Source organism: Dipodomys merriami, unplaced genomic scaffold (genome assembly GCF_024711535.1).
Source record: "Dipodomys merriami isolate MVZ:Mamm:240054 unplaced genomic scaffold, mDipMer1.0.p SCAF_30, whole genome shotgun sequence".
Classification (NCBI taxonomy): domain Eukaryota; kingdom Metazoa; phylum Chordata; class Mammalia; order Rodentia; family Heteromyidae; genus Dipodomys; species Dipodomys merriami.
Window position 1 is genome coordinate 14,607,420 of NW_027204493.1, and position 23,942 is coordinate 14,631,361.

The following is a 23,942-nucleotide window of genomic DNA, read 5'->3' on the forward strand; positions in this document are numbered from 1 at the left end:
AAGAAATCTGATGTATTATAGATGCAGTTTATTCAGGTAGTCTAGAACAGAGCTATGACTAGACTAGTTTCTCTAGGCTTCATATTTTTCTTACCATTCAAACATATAGATGGCTAGGTAAGCAGTCTGAGATAAAGGGGATGCAAATTTTCAGTTTTTAAAAAGACATGGCCTTAGCCGGATATGGTGGCTCATACCTGTAATCTTAGCTACTAAGGAGGCTGAGATCTGAGGATCATGGTTCAAAGCCAGCCAAGGGAAGAAAGTCTGTGAGACTATCTCCAGTTAATACCAGAAAACCGGAAGTGGCGCTGTGACTTAAGTGATAGAGTGCTTGCCTTGAGCTGAAGAGCTGAGGGAGAGCATCCAGGCCCAGAGTTCAAGCCCCATGACCGACAAAAAACAAACAAGCAAGCAAACAAACAAAAACATGGCCTTAATTAACCTTTTCAGAAGAGTTGGGAAATCAAGAAAAATGATACTAGAAGAAAAAAAAAAGAGTAAAAAGAGGCCAGAGCTCTTTATTAGCTTAAATGGCTCTGGAAAATTATGACTTTTCCAGAGATTTTTGCCAGAAGTGTCAATTGATTTAAATGTTTTTAAAGGGAGAGACCACAACAGTTTGCTTTCCTATAGAAATGGTCTTTTTAGGTGTTAGCTAACAATATGAAAGTTTAGAAGATCAGAACACTAAAGATTGCTCCTTATGGCCTCATGTGAGCACAGACACAGTTACTTGAGAAATCTGACCCTATATAAGAAGGAACCCAGCTTTTTCCTGATCTGAGGCCAGTTCTGAGGGCAACAGACTCTCCCAGCCAAATTCTATTATATTACACAAAATCCCAGAGATATTTTCAAAAATAATTCTAATTTAATTTCTTCTTATAAAAAGATATATTGCATTCCAGAAAATATTGTTTAGATTATGAGGTTCCCATCAGTGCTGTTTTGCAATATGTGTTTATAGTTTCTGAAGTGAAGTCAGCAGCATATAACTATAACTATATAACTGGGTTGGGTTTATGCACATGTGGAGGCTATACTTCACTTTGGATCAACAAATGTTTGTTAACATTCCACTACCTATGTGTCAACTACGTTTGGATTTAAAGCAATGTTTGTAAAAAAAATATGCGGCATCAATATTTTCTTCTGTTAGCAATGAACTCAAATATCTGACATTCTTGAATATTTAAAACTAAAGTGTCTGGAGAGAAGGTTTTATAGAATCTGTTTGTAAGACCTAATGTGTTACTAATTATTTCCTTTATTGCCCAATTGTGCTTTGCTATCCAAGATTTACAAAAACAAATATTGCAATATGTTAAAGATACAAAGAGAGAATAAATAACTCCATGAAACATTACCTCTATACAAATAAACTTTGGCATTTGCTATATTTAAATTTTTATTTAATTAAAAAAGATTAAACTACAAAAGGGCAAAGAAAATTAGAGCACAAAGAAGCTAAACACATTTCATCAAACATGTCTTAGAGGAAATTTATGCAAGCACTTAATAATATACATGAATCTATTTGCTGATGAACATACCAAAAGTAACATTTGCAGAGCTATTAACAGGAACCTGAAGATGTGTCTTTGAGGCTTTTTATCGCAGTTATTACCACCTGTTCCTTAGGTACCAACAGAAAGAACTCATCTGTTTCTCCTTTAAGAGTTCTTCACAAAAACTGTCTCGCTTCATTTTAACTGTGTAGTTTCTCTACTAGATTAAAAGTACCTTTAGGATATGCATGAACTGTTACATATCTTTATGCATATCTTTATCTCCTTCAAAGCAATGAACATCACTGAACATCAATTATTTATGGAAATGAATACAAAACAACAAATAAACAACAAATAAAAATTCTCTTGGTAAAGTCCAAGAAGAAATAGAAAACTTCTCTACAATTACAGTTAGTGGTTACATAGTGTTTTCAAAATATATTTATCATAAATTTCCTTAATATAGTCCCTTTTTATGGATAAATTGTTCTTATTCCAATGAAATAGGGTATGATTTGATGTGACCTGGTTTCCAACTTATTTACATTTTTTTGTCCTTTTGGGTTTAGTATTAGCATACTACATATCCATCCATAGGTTTTCTAAAGACCCTTTGAAACCCATTTAAAGAATTTAACTATAATGTCTTTTTTTGGTTAGCTGTGGGGCATGAACTCACTTCCTGGGCAACTGTCCCTGAACTCTTTTTGCTCAAGGCTAGTGATCTACTAGTCTGGGCCACAGTGCACCTTCCAGTTTTTGAGTGATTAACTGGAGATAAAAGTCTCTTAGCGACTTTTCTGCCTGGGCTGGCTTTGAACCATGATCCTCAGATCTCAGCCTCCTGACTAGCTAGGATTACAAGTGTAAGCCACCAGGGTCCAGTGTAACCATACTGTCTTTTATGGTGAGATAAATAAGCTAAATTTAAACAAACTAAGGTTAACCACATCAGAACAAAGAGTGAAAGCATTTTAATTAGTTTAGAGATAAAAGGAGAGCTCAAAACTGTCATGTTATTTAAATGAGCTCTTGTCATTTTAATATGTGAACTAAGAAACACTCAGTTTTCTGACCATGTTCAATAACAAGCTAAAGAGTCAATCTCATGAAAACAAACTTAGGAAGACAAAGCCATTCAGCTAGAAGGTCTAACATAGGATTTTAAAAGCTCTAAATTATTAACTCTTCCAAAAGGACAAAAACAATGATTCATACTCTTATGTTTAGAAAATAATGTCTTGTCACATTTTTTTTTGTTCATGAAATAGGCAAAATCACATCAAATCACCTTAACACATACATTTAAATACATTATTAAAAAGAGGCAATGGAAACATACTTTTAAAGTTCTTAAAAGACAGGGGAGGCAACTAGGAATATAAACAGGGATTAAGCATAGAACAGCTCTTAAAAGTACCCAGTTTTGAATCCTGTCAGTTAACTGAACAAGACAGAAGCCATTTATAAGTTCCAGAGGTTTAAGAGCACCTTGCACTACCTGTCCCTTATACTCCTAAGACAGGTTGACAAAGAGGTCAAGAATGTAATTCATGGGGTTGGAAGCATAGCTCAGGTGGCAGAGCAGCAGCCAATGAGTGAAAGTGTCCGATAGTCTTGGATTAAAAAAAAAATCTAATTCACAATTTTCTACTAAACCTAAGAAAAGTCTCGACTAACAAAAACATTTTAGACCATCTCCATAATAAACACAGCTATGTTCAAAAGATGAACATAAGGTTTGTAGAAATGAAATGGTACAATGTTTGAGATTGACTCTAAAAATACTTCGGTGGAAAGAAAGGACACTGAATAGATACACCATGTCATCATTTTTGTTCATCTACATACTGCTCTGGAATCTGTATCATTATGACACATTTCAAAAAAACAACAACAGAAATGTTAGCCTAAAATTAGTTATCAGTAGTCTTGGGCTGAACACAGAGGCTGTGGTATAGGGAAGACATTTAGATTTAGCTTGGGAGAAAAATGAAGAGTGTTAGTTGCAAGAGTCCAGATTCCTAATCCTCCTTTCAGGTCTAAGTTTTCCTTGAGACATTTAACTCTACCCAGCCAGTTACAGGTGCAAGCACAGGGAGTCTCCAGAAGATCATATTCTAAAGAGAATGAACCTATCCCTATGGTATAAAAATCACTTTTATCCCCAAAGAATGAGGATATACTGGGCATAGCATCAACCTCCTTGCCCCTTCTACACTCTCTTTCTCTCTTGCAGGTCCTCAAATGCCCCTCCTATGCCCATTGGGCCTGTCATGACAATCTATGAAATTTTTGGGCATCCAAAAAGCCAAGACATCCCCTGTACTTTGGAGACAATCATTCTCATTCCTATGCTGAATTTGGGTCTGGATTTAGAAAACATACATCACTGGAACTGCATTAGAAATGAAGAGTTAGACAGTAACAAACTCTCCTACATTATTTTGTTAACATTTTCTGATCATGAGGTTAATACTGATACAACTTCTAAACTTTTGTTCTTCAAATATAGTCAGCTAAAAATTCATTTTATTAGCACTGATGCCATGGAAACGTCTTTTTTAAGAATGAGGTATTTGGTTTACTGTCTCAAACAGTAGAAGTTTAGGTAAACTGTAAAAATGGTTTAGTAAGTAAATGAAAATGAATGTAGAGAAATAGAAAACAAGCTCTAGCAATATGCTATTGTTATAACCTAAGAATCCCTGCTGTAGCCAAAATATATCCCTCTACTTCATACTTATTTAAAAAAAAACATTCAGTAGGACTTCCCCTATATTTCTCCCAGAAAACACAAATAAGAATGAAGAGATGAGTGAATATGAGAAAGATCAAGAGTCTAATAAGATCATTCTTACTGCCCTTTTTCCAGTCTACAAAGAATATGTATTAATGCACCATTTCCCTTGTTTTCAGATTTTCTTAGAAAAACATTTAGAATTACAGCAACAATAGCATTTACAAGTGAGTTTATGTAGAACTGTTGTTGAAGTTCAAAATACCATGAAAGATCTTGAGAAAACTAATTTTCACATAAAAAACTGAACAATCAGGTTAGCCAAGCCCAAAATGATGATGAACATGTGAAAGATTAGTTTAGGCCATGTCAGACGCTCTTCTTGGTAGAGGGAAATTATATAGATGAGAGAAGGATATATGAATACAAAGGCCAGGCCACATGCTGCTCCTGAATATCTGCAAAATAAAAGCTTTTCAAGTTAATATTCATCTTATATTTTGCTTTTTATAATTTATAATTAAAGTATTGTAAAATTTAAATATTACTTAGTTTCATATTGCAACAAAATTATTTTTATTTATTTGTTGCTGATATTTGGGCTTAAAACTCATTTTATTTGTTAATGCAAGATTATTATGTGCTGCCTGTCTTTATAGCATTTGCTTGACAAAGAATTTTTATTCATCCTTCAAATCTCCATAGTTCTCTGTGTTTCAGTGATGGTAGCTGCTCCCCCCAGAAACATTTGGAGATGGGCCGTCTATCTTTGATCTTTAAAAACTAATTACACATTCTGAGTTTATGTGAGAATGTTCTTATCTGTTTAATAATGAAAACAGATGAGTGGCTAAGTGGCAGTCAGCATTATTACCAAAGATAGTAACAAAAAATATATTCTTTTTCCAGTTTTAAGGAAAAGTTTATAGGAATTTCACAAGTCCATTATATCATAGCTAATAATCTATTCTTGTTTCTTGTTTCTTCTTACTTTCTTGGGTAAGATTTTTTTTTATATATAAAGCAACTCTACTTTGCCATGTATATTAAGGAAAGCAAGCAGACCATTCTGAATCGAGTTTCCCATGAGAATCTACGGTTACAACTTTATTATTAAGGAAACCTCCATCTTGGACCTAAGCTCTTAACTTTCTGACAATTAAAATAGCCTTGGCATATAAAGGACTTTGTGGGTTCTCCCAAGAAGCTATATACTGAAAATAACTATATTTCATATGATGAGAAAAAAGAGAATGCAAGGTATATCTGAGGCTAAGGATAACAAGGCTTCTGGAGTCAGTTCTCCACTGGAAATAAACAGAAATGGAATTAAAAAGACAACTCAACTGATATCAGGGAACTGCATTTGCAGAAGACTTTTTTTTGGGGGGGTCCGGTCATGGGTCCTGAACTCTGGGCCTGGGAGCCGTCCCTCAGCTCTTCAGCTAAAGGCTAGTGCTGCTCTACCACTTGAGCCACAGCACCACTTCCAGCTTTTTTCTTTTTTGCTTATGTGGTGCTGAGGAATCGAATCCAGGGCCTCATGCATGCAAGGCAAGCGCTCTACCACTGAGCCACCTTCCCAGCCCCAGAAGACATTTTTTGTTTTATGATTTTTGTTTTATGATAACTGAGGTTTGAAACTAGAGAACTAAACCTGAACACTACCAGTTTGAAAAACGTATAGATATTTTATAAAAGTCAATCAACAGTGATAACAAGAGGAAAGGCCTAAAAAATAAAAACCAATATACAAGAAAGCACAATTCTTTATAGGCAGTACCTTATGATCCCTCCTATGTTTGGGTAGAAACAGGCCATGAGCACTCCAGCTCCCACAATAATTATATTAAGAATCAGCACGTGGAAAATGCTAGAGAACAGAGGTTAAAGAAAGAAAAATAAAAACAGGAAAATTATAAACACTAATGGAATGAAATTCATTCATTCTTTTTTTTTTTTTTTTGCCAGTCCTGGGGCTTGAACTCAGGGCCTGGGCACTGTCCCTGAACTTCTTTTGCTTAAACCATCACTCTACCACATGAGCCACAGCACCGCTTCTGGCCTTTTCTATTTATGTCATACTGAGGAATCAAACCCAGGCTTCATGAATGCTAGGCATACCACTAAGCCAGATTCCTAGACCCTTACTATTCTTTAAAATGAGTGTCTTTAAGCATCCTAATAAAATCACAGAGAAAAGAGACGGCAACATTATACAATGCTGGTCCTGAGACAGTAAAACTTTTTTTTAAAATGAAATTATATAAATAGGCTAAATATTGTAGGCACAAACAGTAGTATGATCAGAGTTCATATTCTTTGATCTACAATTCCATTTAGACTATCCTGAGAAAATAACTATGGCCATAAAAAAGCTAATAAATATGTTTATGGAAAAAATAGAAGAATTCTAGATTTAGCAAGGCAACAATTTATAGTAAGGATTGTTAAAAACTATTATTATGTAATGGTTAAATTTACCTAGGTAATCTAGAAAAAAGCTAGTTGGATTTTACTACACAAGAAAATCTAGGCAGGTGTGGTGACTCAGGCCTGTAAGATCAGCTTTTTCAGGAAGTAGAGATGGGGAAGACCACAGTTTGAGGCCAGCCCTGGGCAAAACTTTGAAATTCTACCTGAAAGATAAAGCAAAAAAGGGCTGGAAGTGTGGCTCAAATGATACAGCACCTGCCTAATAAGTTAGAGACCTTGAGTTCAAATTCTAGTATCACACAAAAAAAGAAAAAATCCAAAAGCATTTGAAAAAAGAATTATACTGAAAAGACAGAAGTGCATGTGCAGGCATTATGATTTGAAATTTAAGGTAATATAATCTCTTTTCTACAATTAATATATTTGTTGTAAAGTGTTTATCATATTTCTAATAGAAAAATAAATATATATTATCAAGGAAAAGATAAATAGAGGTTTTTATTTTTCAGACTTACCCACTTAAAACCATTCCCTGTTTACCACAAGCAGAATATTTGCTAAACACTTTAACTAGACATTAACAATACAGTTTGAGAATCAATTTTGGAAACAAAGATAAATGTAGACTAAAAAAATGTAGACTTGATGCTCAGAAAATAATTCTATTTCTCCCAAAAGATGATTCTCAAAAAAAACACAACAAAAACAAATGAATACATGAAAGTAATCTTTTGACCTAAATTATCAGAGGTTAATTAATTCCAGATAAGATTATAGAAAGAATTAACCATATGAAAAATTATTTATAAGTGGTTAGTCAGATATCCTGATAAATTATGAAGATAGTCTTCAAAATCTTCAAAATCTTCCTATTTATTCAGGAACTCCAAGAGTAAAATTGCCTCAGAATTTTGAGACATTGGCTGGGCTTTTAATATATTTCTGTGTTGGAAAAGGAAACAACTTTTTATTTTCCCAAATAGTAATTTTTAAAATATGATCATGAAGTCCAGGGGCTTCCCAATACCCTCCTCCCATGAAGACTTTGAGATAAAAAAAAATCACTTTTATAATTAGTTGTACAAGATATTATCTGCTTTGCAAAAGCAATGTTGGATAAACAGTTGATCCCTTACCATGGATAGGGCAATTGCACCTATCTTTATTATATATTGTATTCTTTATTGCCAAATGTGACCAAAAGGAAAAAAAAACACAAAAAATGTTTTAGTAACAAGGTTCTTGAAAAGACTGGGGCTAGAAGTCAGTGGCAGAACATTTGCTTAACATGTACAAGATTGGATCTCCAGCATTACTGAAAAAAAAAAGAAGAAAAAGAAAGTCCCTGACAAAGGAGTAAAAATTTTATTAAATCTCATGCTTTGAATATTTACTTTTTTAACACCCTAAGTGGTTAAGTGTTAAGTATATAATAAAGCATACTGAAGTACAATGGTTGCTTTGGGGAAAAATACTTGTGCAATGGAGGCCAAACTAGCTGTTTTCCCCAACAAATGCAATCTCTACTTTAAATACGACCAATGGTCATCCACACTTGGGAGTTTGGCACCCATTTTGTTTTTTCATTTTGTAAGACAGTATCATATTAAGCAGCAGAGGCTGGCCTGGAATGCACACAATCCTCCTAATCCTCTTGCCTCTACCTCCCTGGTAGGCAGGTACCATCACACCCAGCAGATGTTTTCTTTTTTTTTTTTTTCTTTTTGGTCGGTCGTGGGGCCTGAACTCTGGGCCTGGCAGCTGTTCCTCTGATCTTCAGCTGAAGGCTAGCACTCTACCACCTGAGCGTCAGCCCCACTTCTAGCTTTTTCTGCTTATGTGGTGCTGAGGAATCGAACCCAGGGCCTCATGCATGCAAGGCAAGCACTCTACCACTGAGCCACCTTCTCAGCCCCCAGATGTTTTCTTTAAAATAAATGAAGAGTTATCACTTAGGAAAACACCTAGCAGAATTTGTTGGCAATGCTAACATTTAAGATTTCCTATAAAAATTAGAATTTTAAGAACTTACATTTGCTATTTTGAACTTGATATAAACGAAATGTGGATTTTAGTATATGGAAGATCTGCAAAATTTATTAAGCCAATATTGACCAAATGGTGTGTGTGTGTGTGTCTGGGCCTGAGTACTTCCCTGAGATTTTGTACTTGAGGCCAGCACTCTATCACTTGGAGCTACAGCTCAACTTCTAGCCTTTTGTTAATTAACGAGATAAGAGTCTCATGAACTTTCATGGTTCATTTTGAACCTCCTTTATCCTCCTCAGCCTCCTCAGTAGCTAGAATTACAGATGTGAGTCACTAGCACCTGGCAGAGACCAGTAGTTTTTTTTGTTTGTTTGTTTGTTTGTTTTTGTCAGTCATTGGCCTGAACTCGGCCTGGGCACTATCCCTCAGCTCTTCAGCTCTAGGCTAGCGCTCTACCACTTGAGCCACATCGCCACTTCTGGGCATTTTTTTGCTTATGTGGTTATGAGGAATTGAACCCAGGGCCTCATGCATGCAAGGCAAGCACTCTACCACTGAGCCACCTTCCCAGCCCCAAGTGACCAGTAGTTTTTAATATAGCCAAAATTCAGATTATACATTGTGATCCATAGAAACTACAACTTGTTATGTGTTGGCATGGTATCAACTAGCTGAAAAGGCTATTAAAAGTACTCCTACTTTTTTCAACTATGTGAATATTCGTCATACATTTAAATGTAGATATAGTATATTAGATAATGCAAAAATGGAGAATCCAATTGTCTAAAAGCACTAAGCGTTTTAGGATGTAAAAGAAAAAAATTTGTATTTTTTTAACAAAATATACATGCTAATGATTTTCTTTTGGCTGTACTGGGGTTTGAACACAGGGTTTCCCATTTGCTCAGTATTCTTGGTTGGTTGGCATTCCTCAAGCCTTGCTTTTTGCTGGTTATTTTGGAGATGGAGTCTAATGGATTTTTCTGTTTGGACTGTAATCTTCCAGAGCCTACTTAGTAGCTAGGATGACAGGTGTGAGACACTAGCACCTGGCTTTATTATTTAACTTATTTTTATTTAACTTATATTAACTTATTTTTTATTTTTTGGAGACAGGGTCTTAGTATGTTACCTAAGCTGGCCTTAAACTCAAGTGTCCTGCTTTAGCCTTCCAAGTAGCTGGTTACAAGTTGTGCCACTGTGCTTTACCTTACTGATTTTTAAGGAAATTAACAAATAACTAAAATTCCAAGTTTTTATTTTTATTTTTTTGTCAGTCCTGGGCTTGAACTCATGGCCTGTGCACTGTCCCTGAGCTACTTCTGCTCAAGGTTAGCATTCTATCACTTGAGCCATAGTGCCACTTCTGGCTTTTTCTGAATATGTGGTACTTATGGAATGAACCCAGGGCTTCATGCATGCTAGACAAGCACTCTATCATTAAGCCACATTCCCAGCCCTAAGTTTTTATTTTTAATGTTAAATATTGGTAGATATTATCTGCAAAATTTGAATCTTAAGATAAACGTAACTGCTATCAGAGCTAATTAACTATACTGGAAGGAATGAACTTTAAATCATTCTAGACAAGTGGCTTCTATTTAAAGTTCTTCTGGGAAAAGGGCACCAGTGAGCTATCCTTAGTAAGGATTTTCATTAGATAAATTTTTATAGCAAAAGGATCAGTCATACTTTAAACTGACCTGTTTGCACAGTCATTTGTTGCTTGGCACATCTTGCTGGTCAAGAGAAGAGTCCTTACCTAGGATAAATGTCACCGAAGACATGGCCCAATAGCTGGACACGAGCCAAGTAGCCTAAGAGTGGGTACACAGTCATCATCTGGAACAACAGGAATATCCTTCCAATGAAGGACAGGATGTCACTGCTAGGGAAGTTGTCTAAAAAGTTCTAATCCAAAAAGAATGAGGTAATGTTAAATTCAATTTAGTACATACAAATTCAAAACTTATTTTAAACACAGGTGCTATGCAAATTGTGTTTTGAGAAACGATGCTCATCTACTATGTACAGCTTTTTTTCTATGAAGAACAGAAATGGAAACTAAATGCTTAAAAACTTGTATGGAAATCTGATATTGGCATATTTTAATTATCTTTTATAATAGTTTCAATTTGCAACTGATTTGACATTAAAAGAACAACAACAAAGAAAATCTTGCCCTTTATTGCTCTATATAAGGTTCAAGCCCAATACCCAAATCTGGTCTTGTTTCTTCTCAACCCCTTCATTCAGTGCAGAAGACTGAATACAGGGCATTTTGCATGCTAGGCAAATACTCTACTATTGCACTATTTCCTATCCCTTTTTCTGTTTGTTTGTTTGTTTGTTTTGGGTCCAGTTGTGGGGCCTGAACTCTAGGCCTGGGTGCTGTCCCTCAGCTCTTCAGCTCAAGGCTAGTGCTCTTCCACTTGAGCCACAGCACCACTTCCAGCTTTTTTCTTTTTGCTTATGTGGTGCTGAGGAATCAAACCCAGGGCCTCAGGCACGCAAGGAAAGCGCTCTACCACTGAGCCAACTTCCCAGCCCCTTTGTTTGTTTTTTTGAGAGGTCTCATTACATAATTCAGATTGTCCTCAAACCTGAGGACTGTCTCAGCCTCTGGAGTGCTGGCACCATGCTTGACTTCCAAATCTGCTTTTATTATGTGTGCCTGAACTCAGTGCTTTGTGCTTCACTAAGAGCTTTTTGTTCATGGCTGGTGCTCAACTGTTGCTCTGTGGCATTTTTGTTGATTAGTTGTAAACAGAGTTTCCTGGACTTTTTAGTCTGGGCTGGCGTCAAAGATTGATCCAGAGGTCTCAGCCTTTGGATTATGAATGTGAGTCACTGGCACCCTGGTGGCTCCACATCTGCTTTTAGTATATTTAATAGTAATTAAATTCAATGTTATATCTTCACTAGCTTTCTTGCTTTTATTCTCCTGAAGCACTGAAGCATTTCAAAGTAAAATTTACAGAATAAAGTAAGTATATCAATTGCCTAGTATCATCGTTTATATATAGTCTATTACCAAGTAGATTTATTTCTACATTCTTGTTTTTGGTGTTGTTTTTTGACACACAATCTTGACATGTAGCCAAGGCTGAACTTGTTAAGAAGCCCAAACTGGCATCAAATTCACAATTCTCTTGCTTCCAAGTGCTAAGATTGTAGGCATATGCCATCATACTCGGCTTCTACATTTTTCATAATCATCACATTAGTTTGATATCTAAAAAAAGTTAATGGCCCAAAAATATTTTCCTTCCAAATACAAATACCACAAATATTCCAATTCCCAAAGGAGTAGGCTTTTTGTGGGATTGTTCATATTAGGGAAATTTTCAGAAGACTTGGCTGCCAGAGTAATATTGGAATCAAGGAAATCAAGAGAACAAGAACATTTTGAGCTTTCATAACTGCAGTAACCTCTTCAGTAACCTCTTTTACTTTGAGATGAAAACACTATTAACAATCTGCTGAAGTAAGCCTGTAATTCACTAAATCACACTTTATATTGTACTACAATTATCTGTGAAATACTTTTTGGGGGGAGGTAGTATCGGTCCTGAGGCTTGAACTTAGGGCCTGGGCATTGCCCCTAAGCTTCTTTTGGTCAAGACTAGTGCTCTACTACTTGAGTCACAGCTTCACTTCCAGCTTTTTGGTAAGTCTCATGGACTTTCCTGCCTGCGCAGGCTTTGAACCATGATCCTCTGATCTCAGCCTCCTAAGTAGCTAGGATTATACATGTGAACCACTGGTGCCTGGCTGAAACACTATTTTTTGATTATTCACAAATTATTATAAATTATTCATTCTCATTAAACTAAGACTACAGTACTCCTAAGTTTTTGGTGGACTAAATCAAATAAAATTTTACTTATGGGGGGCTGGGAAGGTGGCTCAGTGGTAGAGCACTTGCCTTGCATGCATGAGGCCTTGGATTCGATTCCTCAGCACCACATAAGCAAAAAGAAAAAAGCTGGAAGTGGCATTGTGGCTCAAGTGGTAGAGCGCTAGCCTTGAGCTGAACAGCTGAGGAACAGTGCCCAGGCCCAAAGTTCAGGCCCCATGACCAACCCCCCCAAAAAAAATTTTTTTACTTATGGTAACTCTTAGATTTTTTTCTTTCTCTTTTTAACAAATTATCTTCATTTTTCTGTCTGCTACTCAGTATCAAAGTGGAATCAGATCTATCCTAAAAGACTGATGAGTCAAGATGAGTTTATTCAGGGCATTTCCAGACTTGTCATACGAAGACTGAGTAATATGTACATTCTCTGTGGAGGATTTATAAATCCATGAAAACTCTTAATAACAGTTCTCTACATAAAGAAAAATATATGTCTAATAGTTGTTGATTTGAGGGCTGGGAAGGTGGCTCAGTAGTAGAGTGCTTGCCTTGCATTCATTAGACCCTGGGTTCGATTCCTCAGCACCACATAAGCAAAAGAAAAAAGCTGGAAGTAGTGCTGTGGCTCAAGTGGTAGAGCACTAGCCTTGAGTTGAAGAACTGAGGGACAGCGCCCAGGCCCAGAGTTCAGGACCCACGACTGGTCCCCCCCCCCCAAAAAAAAATAATAGTTGTTGATTTGAGCACTGCACAGTGCTTGAAGTGTAATATATTATTTCAGAATCTGTAAGTGTAATACATTATTTCAGAATCCATAAACATCAAACAGAATATGTGTTATACTAGCTAATGGAAAAGGAGACCCAGAAAGGACAGGAAAAGTGCCAAGAGCTCCACATTACAAGCAGTTGGTAGAGATGGTGTTCAAACACTGACCTCTATGATTTATATCTTGTCACTGTGTCATCCTGCTTACTATTCATCTAGGAAGTATAAGCAATCAGAGAGGTGCACAGTATCTTACCTGCTCAATACAATCTTTGGATAATGGAGGTGAAGGAAAAGAAGCAAAAACCAGGAATCCTATATACAGATAGGTTATTGTTACCAGCATATAAGCAATACACAGGTCCCTCACCTGTAAATATAGAACAAAATTCCCTGTCAATGTGACAAATATGAACTTATTTCTTTTACCTGGTATGTATGCTATACGTTTTTTTGTTTCCAAATTCTTTATTGTGATTAAGTGCTTACATAATTCACAAATTTCACAGTATCGTGGGATAGTGATGCTTAGTTAAAGTCACAAACACATTCTAACTTTCATGGGGCAAATTGTCTATCGTGGTCTATAACATTTATGAGTTCTATGAGCTTTGACAATACAGTTATTTCTGCCACCCTGGGTGATATGTACATTTCTTTTGTTTTGTATAGCGTCAGCTGTTCCCTCTTTCCCACTCGTTCCCTCCCTCCCATCACTGCCGTTGAGTTGCTTAGTTCATCTTGATCAATGTCCAGTGCAGCTGATGGGTCCCACTGTTGTTTTTCTCTGATTCCTCCTATGTGCTACACTTTTAACCTAATCTTCATAGAAACTTAAACTTCATAGAAAATTAAAATCTATATAACTTATAATTAATCTGCCAGGGTTTTTTTTTTTTAAAGCTACTTAGAGCATGCAGACTAAACTACTTTTTGACAAATTTAGGAAGTTAACACAAACTGGTTTAACAATATTGAAATTCTGGCTTTATTTCAAAAGGCAATTTATCTACCAAATTATAAAATATCTAACTATAATAATTAAACTAAAGGACAAAAAAGCTATAAGCCACCATCAGTGTGACTTGTACAAATTAAAAAATTCTTTTGTGAATAAGCTTGTACCATCAAAGCATGCCTAAACCTATTAAAATATTTAATAAAGAACAAAAAACTAATTGAAGAATAAGTATTAAAGATCAGCTTAATAAACCTAAACAGTAAACAAAGGAAACCAAAAGGCAGCTGTTCAAATAGCTGCACAATGTTATTACTGGAATCAGTAAACAAATACTGCCCATTAAACGAAGTGGATTGTTTTCTTCAACTGCTGTTCCCACCCTCCCACCCTCCCACAAAATAAAAAGCTCCAAGATATTTAATGCAGCCAGCTGTCGGATCCTAACAGAAGAGTTTCCACAGCTTGCAATTTTCTTCCACCACATCTGAGGTTATAGCCAAACAATTCAGCACAACTGAACTGTGCCAATAAGTCGCAATTTTAGTGTTTTTCACTTAAAACACAAATTACTATGGACAAAAAGCTAACAATGCAGATTAAGACATCAATCTTTTATAACACAGTAAGAGTTACTATGTATTTGGAATTGGGGAACATTCTGATTTTTCTAATTTTTTAATTTTTTTTTTGGTCAGTTATGGGGCTTGAACTGTGGGCCTAGGCTCTTCAGCTCAAGGCTAGCGCTCTACCACTTGAGCCACCCTGCTACTTTCGGTTTTCTGAGTGGTTTATTGGAAATCAGAGTCTCACAGACTTTCCTGTCCAGGACGGCTTTGAACCATGATTCTCAGATCACAGCCTTCTGAGTAGCTAGGATTACAGCTTTGAGCCACCAAGAGCTTGGCTCTGGTTAATTCTTTTTTTTTGTCCATTGTGGGGCTTGAACTCTGGGTGTGGGTGCTGTCCCTCAGCTCTTCAGCTCAAGGCGAGTGTTCTAGCACTTGAGCCACAGTGTCACTTCCGGTTTTTCTAGGAGTTTCTGAAGATAGGAGTCTCATGGTCTTTCTTGCCCAGGCTGGCCTTGAACCTTGATCCTCAGATCTCAGCCTCCTGAGTAGCAAGGATTGTAGGCGTGAGCCACCAGCGCCCGGCTCTGGTTAATTCTTTAAACGCACCAAAACAATAGCAGTACTTTATAAATTTGAATTTTCATAAATCCAATTAAAAAGCAAGTCACAACAAGCTATGAAAAATCTTAAGGTCTTTTCTAAATTGACAACTTAAAAACAAAAACTAAATTATATGGTGGCTACACCTATAGTTTTAAAGATACACTGATTTAAAGTCATATTGATTCTACTTCTCCAGACTTTGGAAAATCTTACTGCTTGGGGTTGAGGGATGGAAAGATGACCAAACCTCCAGGGATGGGTTTCAAAATCTTTTTAGTTCATGAAGCTCTACTGCCTATGGCAGCCTAGAATTCAGTCACTCAAGCTTTTGTGTGGGATGAACAGAAATGAACCAGTCAACACCTATCTTCATACAAAAGGGTAGTAGTCTCCAATTACGATGTTTCAAAGTCATTTAACCCTCAATATAAAAGCCACTCAGAAACAGAGATAGCCTTGTTAAAAAAAAAATACGAGAGGTAAAACAGATGTGCCAAAAAGAAAGCTACGTATAAAGAGGGACAGTCACCATTTCACAGGTAGTTAACTTATATATGCTACCTGATCATATAAGTTGGTTTGATTTCCCGTGGAAAAAAAGGTGTACCTTAATATACACTTTGGAAGAAAATGAAGATTCTGTTAATAATACTGTTATAATAATTCTGTTATAATACTGTTCTCATAGTATTATACACAGATCTCAAATATAGCAACTATTAAGCTACATCATAATTGTCAGGTTTTTTTTTTACTATAAGAATAAATCATGTTCATGACATAAAAGTTCACAAATAGAGAGGAAATGTCCCTTGATATTTAAATAAGAGCCAAATTTAATCATTCCAATATCTTATAGGTATTTTTCTTTAAATTGGTCCACATCACTATTACAAGATCTGCTTCTTGGGACTGGTTCTTTTTTCATTTAATATCTCCAACACCTAGAACAAGCCCTCACACACTTCTCAAGGAAGATTTTAAAAAAATATAAAGAACATTACCTTCATCAGGCTATGTTCTAAGCTACCTCATTTAATCCTCATAATGATGTAGGTACAGTCAATTTCTTCATTTTATAGATGAGCAGAGTTTAAGTGTAGCAAAGTTACAAAGGTAAGTGGCTGCTGAATTCAATATCCAATCAAAGTCTATCTGGTTCTAAATTACATGCCCTTAGCTACTGTAATAGAGAGTTTTCCAGTCTGCAGTGTATTTATATCATAGTTAATAAACAACAATAAACAAAAATGAAAAGAAATTATGAGTAACAAGTGTATTACAGCACAGTAAGAGATGCCAAGAGAGATACTAAAACCAGAACAAGCACAAGTTCTATTTCATAGTATTCTAACATACACTCAGTAGAACTGGATTAGGAATTGAACATCTGTTTCCATCTGAAAATATTCTAATGAACAGAAACAATGTTTTATTAGAAAAGCAGCTAAGGCTGAGAGTCATCTGGGAAACACATTACCTACGAATACATGAGACTTGCTGTTTTTGACCTTGAACCCAAGCTACATTGTAGTAGGTTTTACAATATGGCTTCTTAGGTGAGGTGAGTGGCTCACACTTGTACTTCTGGCTACTCAGGAGTGGGACATTGGGATCACTGTGTGAAGCTATGTCAGGCAAAAAGTTAATAAGACCACTATCTCAATAAGCTAGAAGTATTGGTGCATGGTTATGGTGCATTTAACCTACATGGGAGGTAGAAATAGAAGGATCATGGTTTCAAGTTGGCCGAGGCAAAAAGCAAGACCCTATCTGAAAAACACACTAAAGGAAGAAGGGCTGAAGGTACAGCCTAAGTTCAAGGCCCTGATAGCAAACCCCAGTACTTCCAAAGGAAGGAAAAAGATATGGCTTCTTAAAATCTTATTAAAAAAAAAAAAGGAAAAAGCTGTATTTTAGAAATGAGGCCCAAAAAAACAATAGAATGGAAGAAAGACAGCCTCTTCAGTAAATGGTGCTGGCAAAATTGGTTAACTACATGTAGAAAACTAAAGCTAGATCCTTATATATCACCCTGCACCAGAATCAACTCCAAATGGATCAAAGACCTTGAAGTCAAAGCAGACACTCTGAAAACATTACAGGATGGAATAGGAGAAACCCTAGGTCTCCTTGGCTCAGGCTGAAATTTTTTAAATAGAGACCCGGAAACACAACAAATCAAAGAAAGGTTGGACAAATGGGATTGCATAAAGTTGCAGAGCTTTTGCAGGGCAAATGACATAGCTAGCAAGATCAATAGAAAGCCCACTGATTGGGAGAAGATCTTTACTAGCCATACAACGGACAAGGGTCTCATATCTACTTGGAACTCAAAAAATTAAACCCCCCAACAACAAATCCTCAAAGAAACAACTGCCCAATAAATAAGTGGGCAAAAGACTTAAAGAGAAACTTCTCTGAAGAAGAAAGAAGGATGGCCAATAGACACATGAAGAAATGTTCAACATGCCTAGCCATAAAAGAAATGCAAATCAAAACAACATTGAGATATCACCTCACCCCAGTTAGAACGGCAAAAATCAAGAACTCTAACAACAACAGATGCTGGAGGGGATGTGGACAGAAAGGAACCTTACTTCATTGTTGGTGGGAATGTAAACTTGTTCAACCACTTTGGAAAGCAGTATGGAGGTTCCTCAAAAGACTTCACATAGATCTCCCCTATGACCCAGCAATCCCACTTTTGGGCATTTACCCAAATGTTTACAAACAAGACCACACTAAAGCTACCAGCACAACAATGTTTATTGCAGCATTATTTACCATAACTAAGATATGGAACCAACCCAGATGCCCCTCAGCAGATGAATAGATCAAGAAAATGTGGTATATATACACAATGGAATTCTATGCCTCCATCAGAAAGAATGACATTGCCCCATTTGTTAGGAAATGGAATAACTTGAAAAAAATTATATTAAGTGAAGTAAGCCAGGCCCAAAGAAACATAGGTCCTATGGTTTTCCTTATTTGCAATATCTAGTATATGTATGAGTCAAGCGGAAAAGGTGAGGACAGGAAAATGAACCCTTAGATATGTATTTTAATGTTTTTTTCTTTCATGCATGTGTTTCTAACGCATTTATAAGATTATCTCTTTGTTGCTTTGTATGTCCTTCCCCCACAGTATAACCCCTGCTTTCACTATATTTGATGTCAGTATAACTTGTGGAGGAGATGGGGAAAAACCAGTTGTTTAAGGATACAGGTGGACCTGTTGCAACAATGAGAAGTACAAGTTGTCATGTCCAAAACGAGCTTTACAACGTCGGTGCGGGGGGAGGGGAGTGGGGGGAAGGAGAAGGATTGGGATTGGGGGGGAGGGGGGAGGCTAGGAAGGGATGTGAAGGGTAAACCAAAGGAGGAGGGTGCAATGCTTGGTAAGAAATGTACGCATTATCCTGCCCATGTAATTGTAACCCCTCTGTACAGTATGTTCACAAATAAAATTAAATTAAATTAAAAAAAAGAAATGAGGCCCAAAATAAAAATTATATTCAAAGAGATACAAAAGTGACAATATAAGCTGGGAATATGTCAAAAAGCATATATTACAGGTAACTCCTCTGCTTTGGACTAGGTTTACAAAAAGGTCAGAAGTAAGTCTGGGAACACATTCTGTTTGTCAAACATAGTTTACTACTTGTTCCATGTATCACTCATAGTGGAAATAGTACCCAATGGAGCATTTACTAAGAAATATGACAAAAAACAACTACACATACCTACCTTAAACATATATATAAAACTTGCGCTGGTGAATGGCCAAGTAAACTTACAGACTCACATGGAGCAGAGAAATATGAACATATTAAGATATAAAGCATCTCAAATTTGTTTTAAAGAATAAGGCAGAGAAGCACAACCAAATAAAGAGAGAATGAAACAGAAAAAAAGTATATAGGTTCTGATTCTAATATGATAAACATCAAAAGGCTAATTCATATATACATAGTTATAAGGATTACATATTTTGGTGATAAGGAGTTTATCTTCAACCTACTAATTATTTTTGGTAGGCTAAGCCTTACTGAGGAATACAAATAATACCATGCTAAGCAAAAGATATGAGTCAGCTGGGTGCTGGTGGCTTACAACCTGTAATCCTAACTATTCAGGTGCCTGAGATATGAAGCACCAGGCAGGAAAGCCTGTGAGACTCTTATCTCCAATTCACCACCAGAAAATAGAGAGGAAGGGGGGCTGTGGCGCAAAGAGGTTCAGTGTTAGCCTTGATCAAAAGAGCTCAGGGACAGGGCCCAGGCCTGCATTCAACTCCCACCCCCACCCCTCCTTCTCCCCCTTCCCTTCACCCCACCTCTGCCCTGAGGGAAAAAAAATTAAGAATCAGGTGTGGTGATTAATGTCTGTAATTCTAACTAGCTGAAGGGAGAGTTCAGGAGGATTTGGTTCAAGGCCAACCTGGGCAACAAGCGAGAACCCCATCTCAGCCAATAGTTTGGCACAATGGTGTCAGCCTAGTACATCTTACACTGATTGCAAGGATTGTGGTCCTGACTGACACATGTAAAAAGAGAGATTCTATGTAAAAAAATTAACCAAAACTATGTGGACAAGGCCAAAAGGGAACTCTGTTACTCTGTTGGTGGGAATGTAAACTTGTTCAACTGCTCTGGAAAGCAGTATGGTGGTTCCTCAAAAGACTAAACATAGAGCTAGCCTATGATCCCGAAATTCCACTCCTGAGCATTTGTCCAATAGACCACAAACAAGACCACAGTAGAGCTACCAGCATAACCATTTTCACTGCAGAATTGTTTTCCATAGCTAAGATATGGAATCAACCAGATGCCCTTCAGTGGAAAAACAGATCAAGAAAATGTGGCATATATACACAATGGAACTCTACTCATCTATCAGAAAGAATGATATTTAATGAAATGGAAAGATTTGGGAAAAAATTATATTAAGCAAAGTAAGCCTGGCCCAGGGAAACATGTGCTTCATGGTTTCCATCATTTGTGGAAGATAGAATGTGTGTATAAATGTACAAGTAAACATACTGGATGGTAAATAAATATTATATACTGGGACATGATAAATAATACAGGTCTCTAGGCATTCACACAGAGTGAGACCAAGGAAGATCTTCTTAGGAGCAGAACACAAAGACACGTATCGATGTGCATTTGATCATATAAAATAGTATTTATTGAAATGACCTCCAGGAAATGGAAGCAAGAGGTTATTTTCTGTTTCTGTTTTATTTTCTTTTTGCCTTGTTTATCTGTCTTTAGGAGGCTGGGGGCACAGAAATGGAAGGACAAAGGGTGAGCAAATCTAGCAGTGATACTCACTAGCAATATGTTCAAAATGAACAATTTTTGGGGACATCAGGAGAAAAAAAAACTGGGAGAAAAGGGAAGAGGCAACATTTAAAAAATAAATGTACTTATATAACTATAACTGACTTATGTAACTATAACTCCACTGTACATCATCTTTATAATAATATAATAATAACAATACATGAGAAAAAATAATTAGAACAAAAAATGCTGGATGCATGGCCAATAAAAACCAAATGTAAGTTCAAATAATAATATTGTCCCCTCAAAAACAAATTGTTTAAATAGGGATACAGGTGGACCCATTCCAACAATGAGATGTACAAGATTCTATGTCGAAAAACAAACTTTACAACTTTGGCGGGGAGGCAGGGGATGGGAGGACAGGGATGGTAAGGGGAAACAAAGGAGGAGGCAACAATGCTTGATAAGAAATGCATTCATTATCTTGCTCATGTAATTGTAACTCCTCTGTACAGTATTTTCACAATAAAATAAACTTATTAATAAAAAATAATATTGTCCCCTCACCTCCCCAAAAGGTTAGGCTTTACAACAAAAATACAGGAAATTAAGTTGAACTTGGAAAATTGGTGGTTAATTGGAGATAAGAGTCTCACAGACTTTCCTGCCCAGGCTGTATTTGAATTGTGATCCATGATCTCAGTCCCCTGAGTAGTTACTGTGTGAGCTGTGTGGTTCCAGGCTGACCATTTGCTTTTTTTCAATATATATTTTTTTATTGTAAAGATACTGTACAGAGGGGTTACAGTTATATAAGTAGATGAGTACATTTCCTTTTTTTAAAAAAAATTTTGTCCACTGTGGGGCTTGCACTCGGCCTGGGCACTGTCCCTCAACTCTTCAGCTCAGGCGAGCGCTCTACCACTTGAGCCACAGTGCCCCTTCTATTTTTTTCTGCTTATGTGGTTCTGAGGAAGTCAACCCAGGGCCTCATGCATACAAGGCAAGCACTCTACCACTGAGCCACCTTCCCAGCCCCGAATGAGTACATTACAATGGGTCAACCTGTATCCTTGTTTCAGCATTTTTTATTTCCCTTCCCCTCCCCAATTCAGAAAAATGTACATGCAAGATTCAGGGTACCAGAATCAAATACAGTGAAAACAGGGGTTGTATGATGGGGGAAGAACATACAAAAGAAACAAAAGAAAACACATAGTAAATTATAAGTACTTTAAAAACAACAGCAACAAAGAAAAAAACCTCTTGTGTCCCTATCTTGGGGTTCATTTCACTTAACATCATCTTATCTAGTCACATGTACATAGCTTTTGACCTTTTCTGCTTGTTCCAGACATATACTAGTTATTGCAAATAAGGGAAACCATGGGACCTATGTTTCTTTGGGCCTGGCTTACTTCACTTAATCTATTTTTTTCCAAGTCTTTCCATTTCCTAACAAATGGGGCAGTGATCTATCTATCTATCTATCTATCTATCTATCTATCTATCTATCTATCTATCTATCTATCTATATCAGGTTTTCTTGATCCATTCATCTACTGAGGGCATCTGGGTTGGTTCCATATCTTAGCTATGGAGAATAATGGTGCGATAAACATAGTTGTGCTGGTAGCTTTAGTATGGCCTTCTTTGTGATCATTTGAGTAAATGCCCAAAAGTGGGCTTGCTGGGTCATAGGGAAGCTCTATGAACATTTGCTTTTAAGCCTTTGTTTTGAAACTGTTCCATAGGTGATTAGAGTTGATAAGTACTTTCCAAGTTTAAGGTGATAGATTCTCTTTAAGTTTCTCTGGCTGCAGGTCTGGAGTCTCTCAAATGGCAAAGTATCAACATTCCACAGTGAGCTCTTCTTTTTTTTTAACTGCACTTATGTTCAATTTAAATTTTGCCTTCAGCATTATCATATTGGCTTTACTATTGCATTTTCACCTTGGTTTGCTAACTCAATTATCAATATTTATAAATGCTATCTGGATTACTATGACAAGGGAACAGTACACTTGTAGACTTCAAGGTGAGAAAGACTTAGAAGTCAGGTCTGTTTAGTCACTAATCACGATGTGTACTTGGTTTTTACAAAGTGATTGGTAAACCAAAGGGCTAGTTGCTATTATTTAATATAAATAATCACAGTTTAAATCCTGTGGTATGGGCTGGGAAGGTGGCGCAGTGGTAGAGCGCTTGCCTTGCATGTATGAGGCCCTGGGTTCGATCCTCAGCACCACACAAGCAAAAAGAAAAAAGCCGGAAGTGGCGCTGTGGCTCAAGTGGTAGAGTGCTAGCCTTGAGCTGAAAGCTGAGGGACAGCGCTCAGGCCCAGAGTTCAGGCCCCACAACTGGACCCCCCCCCACCAAAAAAAATCCTGTGGTAACTGAAATTTGATATAGGTCGTGGGGGGGGGCCCTCATATATTTAATCTCGATTACTATCAATATTTGTGCATGTGGGGCTGGGAAGGTGGCTCAGTGGTAGAGCACTTGCCTTGCATGCATTAGCCCTGGGTTTGATTCCTCAGCACCACATAAGCAGAAAAAAAAAGCCAGAAATGGAGCTGTGGCTCAAGTGGTAGAGTGCTAGCCTTGAGCTGAAAGAGCTGAGGGACAGCGCCCAGGTCCAGAGTTCAGGCTCCACAACCGCATCAAATAAAAAAAAAAAAAAAATTTGTGCATGTAGGAATCACACAATGTGAGAGTAATTCAATATTTTGAAACTAACTAGAAAGACAAGTTAGTTACAATTATGATAAAAATAGGAAGGAACATTTAAGATTTAAAAAATGAGACCACATCAGATGCCAGAGGCTCATGCCTATATCCTAGCTACACAGGAGGTTGAGATCTGAGGATCTAGCCTGGGTAGGTTATCTCTAACCACCAAAAAGACAGGAGTGGAGCTGTAGGTCAAACGGCTGAGTGTTCACTTTGAACAAAAAAGCTCAGAAACAGCACCCAGGCCCTATGTTCAAACCCCAGGACTGGTGAATGCAAACAAACATCAAACAGACACACAAACACACACACAGACACAGACACAGACAGACAAACAGACACACACACACATACACACACACACACCTGAGACTTCAATAAAATTTTGTTCTCTATTGTTATGGAGATTTTGGTAGTAAAGTCTTTTTTATGAAGTACATTTTAACAGATAAAATGACTCAATACATTACAGA

General features: G+C 36.9%; 1 protein-coding gene across 11 annotated transcripts in view; it reads right to left on the reverse strand.

Annotated features, from left to right (window-relative positions):
* Nucleotides 1-1,393: 1,393 nt before the first annotated feature.
* Nucleotides 1,394-23,942, reverse strand: part of Slc38a9 (solute carrier family 38 member 9) — a 68,273-nt gene continuing 45,724 nt past the window's right edge. For 10 of the 11 annotated variants that reach the window (XM_070041183.1, XM_070041178.1, XM_070041179.1 and 7 more), the window contains 4 exons: nucleotides 13,563-13,676; nucleotides 10,442-10,590; nucleotides 6,038-6,127; nucleotides 1,394-4,712 (listed from right to left, as the gene is read on the reverse strand). In XM_070041183.1, coding sequence (XP_069897284.1) covers nucleotides 4,547-4,712; nucleotides 6,038-6,127; nucleotides 10,442-10,590; nucleotides 13,563-13,676 — 519 coding nt within the window. In that variant the 3' untranslated portion in view covers nucleotides 1,394-4,546. Of the gene's footprint in view, nucleotides 4,713-6,037; nucleotides 6,128-10,382; nucleotides 10,591-13,562; nucleotides 13,677-23,942 lie in introns of those variants that run through there. The other variant, XR_011376222.1, reaches the window with a different exon arrangement.